The following is a 6526-nucleotide window of genomic DNA, read 5'->3' as shown; positions in this document are numbered from 1 at the left end:
GAAAATCCACAAAAAAATGTCGCTGTAAAAACCGGGCAGTCGCAGGGCCACGAGTATATTCCAATTTACCGGAGACAGGACGTGTTGCCCAAGTCCAGTTCATGAAACTTTGGCAGTCTTGTTAAGAATACTTTTCAAATGTATTCAAAATACGTATTTAAATACTTGGTGTAATTTGTATTAAAAAATACGTATTCACATACTTTTTTTAAAAGTATTTGAATATAAATACAAATACTTTTTTTAAAAGTATTTAAATATAAATACAAATACTTTTTTTAAAAGTATTTAAATATAAATACAAATACTTATTTTTTAGTTAAATAAATGAATAATTAATAATCAATAATTCAATAATGACTAGTCGACTTACCACTACTACCCACGCCATGAAGTACTAATATTGAATAGTTTCTTTAATCAAGGCAACCAAACCTATGTATCCCTCCAACTAATGTGCTTATTGTAAAAATATTTTATACAAATTGTAAAAAATAAAACAAATGACAAAAAAAAAAGTTGAATAACATTAATACCAATATCTTATGTCCAAAATTTAAACTACAACCACAGTACCACCCATTAAATAAGAAGAAAGACTATTTAAAAATTCAAGATAAATGCCAATTCAACCAGTGGTGGTCAGTGTCTTGTATGCCATGGTATAATATGGGAGTGAGGAGCCGACGGGGGTTTCATCGTTCAGTCCTTCTATTATCTGCTTGTATTTTGATGATACCTTATTTATAAATTATCAGAAGTTAGAACCATTTTAAAATAATATTTATAAACAAAATAAACCACGAGAATGAAAAAAATTATTTAGTATTCTAGAATAGAAATACAAATAAAAAGTATTTTTTAAGTATTGAAAATCCATTGGTCAAAAAGTATTTGAAAAGTATTTGAAATACAAAAAAAGTATTTGAATACTCAACAAGACTGAACTATGGTTATAACCTGATTCGGGGTAATGCGGTGTGCTCTATAATTAAAAATAAGTCTCATGACTATTGGATAAGCTGTAGTTCCAGAGCCAACCCGTGACCAAAAATACCCATTTGGTCATATTAGTCTTATTATTATAATATTATTAACTAAAAATACTATAATAATCAATCACCAATGACAATGTTAAAATACAGATATATGCATACCTAGTTAGATAGATAATTACCTGGTTATATATATGTGTATATACAAATTAAGAAGCTGTTTACATAAAGGAAAATTTTAACATTCGTTTAACCCTGCATCATCTTTTTTATGTTTCAATCGTAATGCGACACAATTTAGTAGCCACTAGACAGTTGTAGGTAGTTAGGTATGTATGTCATTAATAAAATACTTGAACAACTTTTATGCATTTTAATATTAAATACAATTTGAGTTAAAAAAAAATTAATATTAATAGGTACCCATTAGCTTAAATGTTATCAACGTCAACATCTCTTTTAAATAAAGAATAAAATATAATATAATATATACCTAGGTATATTATATTATTATGTATAATTACTTAAATGTCTAAATTGTATAATATAAAATATTCACGCCTCACACGCGTACCTATTTATTTTTGTAATTTAATCTAATAATTATAGTATTGTCCGTGTTAATGTTTGCATGACGCGTGTTCATAAGATAATTTAAATTGTAAAAAAATAACTCTTTTAAAAATTGGTTTTTTGATTATATAAGTTAGTTAGAATTTAGTATAAAATATTAAATAACTTAAGTTAGGTACCCAAGTATATCTATTTATAAATATTATATTTATATAATAATATGTAGTTGCCTAGCTCCTGTGCAGAGTTCTCGCCACCGCAGCCGATAGCACGTATTGGTACTCACTGTACTAACAAAAAAAAAATTCCATTATTGAGTCACTGTGAAGTAGGTATGTATTCAGATTATATATTATATTTTTTATGACTAAACAAAAAAGGAAATGTTATGTCTGATCGATCTATTAGTAATATTATTATTATAATATAATTAAGAATCGACGGATCAACTTATGCAGCATCTCTATAATATTAATTTAACACGTTCCTGTTTCCTGCTGTAAACATTGCTGTTATAGAGTTATAGATATACTACCATACGTATAATTTACGATTTCAATTTTCCAATACAAGAATGTAATTTGTTTATTTTTACTCAATGATTATGTCAGCAAATTTACTTATCAATTAAATAATTGTGTTTGCGTAAAGCGCTCTTTGAAATTTAATGCACGCAGACAACGCCCAAAAACAGCTACCTATATTATAAATTTATAATGTTGAATAGCACTATGAAATTTATCACTATTAACTATCTACAATTTAGACACTAAATAACTCTATAATAAAACTATTAAATGTGTAGGTACGTACCTCTATTTTTTTTAAACTTTTTTAACGGTAGATACTTTAATAGTTGAATCCAGGAACACCATGGGGGGGGGGGGGGTCCGTGAGTTCTGGCCCCTTGACAATTCTTTTTTAGTTAGGACAGTTTTTGACTGGTGAAAAAAATTCTAGATAACCTTGAAGGAGCTGATGAGTAGGTAAATCAATTATTACGACAAAATAATTAAATAGGTAGATACCTAGGTGCTATTTATAATATATAATATTTAAAATGGGTAACATGTATATTGTTTAGGTAAAAGCCAAATAAAAATATTACAATAATTATTTAAATAAATTATTAAGGGTAAGACACATAACAAGCTAGACTGCATACAGTTCTGTACTTAAATGGCTCAAAAATATGATACCATAATTTAATGAAAGTCATTACCTCTAACAAAACATTTTTGACAAATAAAGAAATATTCGATTTATATTAGATAACCTACTGGATTACAAAATATAAGGCTATAAATAATTGGTGATAGGCAAGTCCCTACCAAAACTATATGTATGTGGACATGTGGTATGTCGCTAAATATGTTAATCTAAAAAAATTGTTATATAACTTTAAACTGTAATGTGTTTACCTAAATACACATTTGGTATCTACGTAATAAGTAATAAATAAATGATTAAAGTCTATGCCTGAACAAATTTTTGGTACAATTTTGTTAATAAATTTAAAATAAGCATCATCTAAGTCTAAAAATGTATGGATTATTTAAGCTAAAACTAAACTAGAAAATAAATAAATGGTTTAAAATGAAATGGTTGTACACGTCAATAAAAATTGTTTGGTAAGTTATCAATAATTATTCACAATGGTCAATTGATGTATGTATTTTATATTAGCGTGCGTGGCTTTTGCAATAAGGCCTTCCTCCTTTCGCATAGAAACTCTGCCCTTCCAAATTTATCTTACATTTCTATAAACAATTATTAAAATTTTCAACAAAAAATATAAAATAATTGTAATCATCAAACAAATTATGATTAACGGGCACACAAGAAGGACAAATAAATACGTACCGAGCAATTGAAGCACGGACTATGATAATTGCTATTTAAAGCTTCGACCCAACGGTCACCCGCCTCAATTGGGAAACCACAGGCTATGCACTTAGTCGTGAACAATTCATTCCAATCTGCAATATAGGTATAGTAAATAATGGTTATATTTTTATTGCCATTACAATATGTAAATGTTACATTTATTTTTCGATAAAAATAATAACCCACCATTTTCACAATACGGAAGACTATCTTCCAAAAAGAACGGGCTGTTACCGAAAAGTTTGCCGCAATATGTACAGTTGAAACATTCTGGATGGAATTGTTTTCCAATAGCATTCAGGCAATCCTATGATTATAATATCACGATAAAATGTCAATCATTGCTACATTATCTGTTAACGTAAAATCAATCGATAGATTAATAGATATGTTACCCCTTTGATTTTCTTGGAGCACTTGGAGCACACTGGAGCGAGATATTGCTCGAAACAGTATTCACAGTACAGACCGTTGTCTTCCTCCACAAAACCAATGTCCTGTAATGGACGTCTGCACTTTTCATTTGTGCACACGAAATGTTCCGGACACCAAATCTTGCCGAGAGCGGTAATAAATGGTCCTCTGTTTAAATAATAAAATATTAAATATAACGTAATCGTGAAAGCCAGAATTCGTGTAAAAACAAACAAAAATAAAAACCAAAGCAAAAAGCTAACAAACCTTGTGATTTGGGTTTGACAACAATTACATTCGGGGCTTTTAATGATCTTTGGTGCATTGCTATCGATGTCTTCTGTAATTGTAAGTTTTTCGAGTCCTGGGAGATTATTAATAACCGTGAGAAGCAAACAAACAACAATTAAGATGAGTTACAAAAACCAAAACATTGTTAATTAAAACAAAACCAGTGCTGAGTTGTCTAACATTAATATCTACTGATTTTCTTACCTCGAACAGTTGACTATAAATAAAACTGTAAGTACTAACTATTGCACACAAACAAACAAATACCCTAGATCACAGTATTATTTACCTTATGTACAAATTGCATTGTCCACACAACGGCACTCTAGCACCCGGGGTTAAATTTTGTGGGTTCAGCACGCCACGACCCCTTCTGGGTGCTGTAAGACCCGCTGAAGCACCAGTTCTTCCCGTCGGCTGACCACCTATATCGGGTACGGGTATAGGTGTTGGAACACATTTAGGTTGTAGTTTTTTTGTAAGACATGTTAATTTTTTAGATAACAATGAAGCAGGTAATGATGATTTAGGCATAGGAACGACCGGTTCTGCGGGGGTATCGTTAGTTATAGAAATTTGTGGTGTTAATGGAATAGAATCTTTAAAGGATTTTGGTATAGGAGTGGATTTTGGAGTGGCAGCGACAGATGTGCTATTAGATGAAACGGGTTCAGAATTGCTCGATTTCATGACATCGGCATCAGCGTTTTTAGATTTGTTTGAACCCCCATCTAAAGATGATGGCTCATAACCTAAGGCAGGAGCAACCTTAGAATTTACATGAGTTTCTTGTTTTAGAAACGAAGTATTTTTTATAGATGGCTTTGGTGTAAATGTAGATACTTTTTCTTGAATTCCTGGACCTATTAATTTTGCACAAGATTTTTCAGAGGGGGTAGCTCGATGAGGATTTTCTGGTATACTTTGTTGATAACGTGGGATATCAAATGGCTCATGGAGACCCGAGGCAGTGAACGGATGTCTAGGTTGAGGCTTAGGTGGTTCTGCTACCTCATCGATTTCTTCATTTATTACTTCTTTTGGATCTTCCAGTTTGGGCTCATCAAAAACTAATTCTTCTACATATTCAAAACTAGATTCACTACGGTCGAAATCACCTGCTGCTGTGGACCATTTAAGCTCGTCCGATACGGGAGGGAAAGATTTCAATCCTAAAATAGCTATTTGTTCTTCCTCTGAATCAATAGCTGATGCGGGTGAATATATTAACGACCTTGTCATTAGTAAAGGAGCCACAGGTGTTTTTTTATTATATCCATGCATATATCGAACCGGGTTGTTCCCTACATGTCTTGACGATGTATTTGATTCGGTTAATTTATAACTACGATCGGGAGCTATTGCTAACGCTTCTGTCATGGTCATTGGTGATTCTTCTTCTTCTGTGAGATTTTCTATTGGATTTGTAATAAATTCTGAAGCGTCCACAAAAGTAGGAAGGGGGGAATAACTTCTCTCGGGAGCAGTTTTTAGTGCGGCAAGCATTGGCGATTCCGATCTATTTTCTTCGGCTACAACGATTGGTTGTTTCGATTTCATTTTAGGTTCAGTAACAGTAGTATGAGAAATCGGGTGATCTTGTACGATGTCAAGTATTTTGGGTTTTGAACTACAATGTTCATTAACATTTTGAACATAATTTGATTCAACATTTTGAACATAATTTGATTCAACATTTTGAACGTGTTTAGATTCTACAACTTCTAAGCATTCGACCGTGGATCGAGAAATCGTGCTTTCCACTTGATGAACGCTAGAATTAATTAAACCTCGTGATTCGGGTTCTTCATTAATTTCATGCTTTGGTTGTGGTGTAGAGGTTTTTGACCGGCTGTAATTTCTATACTCCAATGGAATTTCTGGTGGAAATATTACCAAATGAGTAGGTGAAATGGATCTGATATTATTATTTGGTGGCAATAGAGACCGAATTTCATGAGGCACTTCTGCAGTAGAAGTTTCTATATCATAGTAATTTGGAATTGGTGATTGAGACCGTTCTTCTTTGGACGAATCTATCAACATTTGGGTGGATATTGAAGCACTTAACGATTGTTTGCATTGGTTTAGTGTACGACTTCCGTCCTTGGTACACGATGTGGGACACAAACTTGAATCAGTAGTTAGTGGTTTAGAAACCACAGGACAAAATGCAGAACCGGTCGAAGATTTAGGTTTTAAGAAAGGTAATCTTGGTTGGGAGTTAACAGAATTTTTAGACTCATCTAAGGTTAGTATTTTAAGGTAAAAACCAAAATAAACATTTGAATTAATTTTTTATCTAATATAAATTATAAACAATAAAAAGCGTACTGAACAAATTATTATAATTTTAATTAGGAACC

The 6526-nt window shown here is 31.6% G+C and overlaps 1 protein-coding gene across 11 annotated transcripts in view; it reads right to left on the bottom strand.

The window, feature by feature from the left end:
- Positions 1-2580: 2580 nt before the first annotated feature.
- The window catches only part of LOC132937936 (PDZ and LIM domain protein Zasp), a 32679-nt gene continuing 28733 nt past the window's right edge, over positions 2581-6526 (bottom strand). For 5 of the 11 annotated variants that reach the window (XM_061004566.1, XM_061004568.1, XM_061004564.1 and 2 more), the window contains 5 exons: positions 4450-6406; positions 3851-4037; positions 3642-3762; positions 3432-3547; positions 2581-3328 (listed from right to left, as the gene is read on the bottom strand). In XM_061004566.1, the coding sequence (XP_060860549.1) occupies positions 3251-3328; positions 3432-3547; positions 3642-3762; positions 3851-4037; positions 4450-6406 (2459 nt within the window). In that variant the 3' untranslated portion in view covers positions 2581-3250. Of the gene's footprint in view, positions 3329-3431; positions 3548-3641; positions 3763-3850; positions 4038-4136; positions 4234-4449; positions 6407-6526 lie in introns of all 11 variants that reach the window. The other 6 variants (XM_061004574.1, XM_061004571.1, XM_061004572.1 and 3 more) reach the window with 2 other exon arrangements.

Source organism: Metopolophium dirhodum, chromosome 2 (genome assembly GCF_019925205.1).
Source record: "Metopolophium dirhodum isolate CAU chromosome 2, ASM1992520v1, whole genome shotgun sequence".
Taxonomy (NCBI): Eukaryota; Metazoa; Arthropoda; class Insecta; order Hemiptera; family Aphididae; genus Metopolophium; species Metopolophium dirhodum.
Note: the sequence above shows the minus strand (reverse complement) of the source record. Positions and strands in the feature narration are given on the sequence as shown.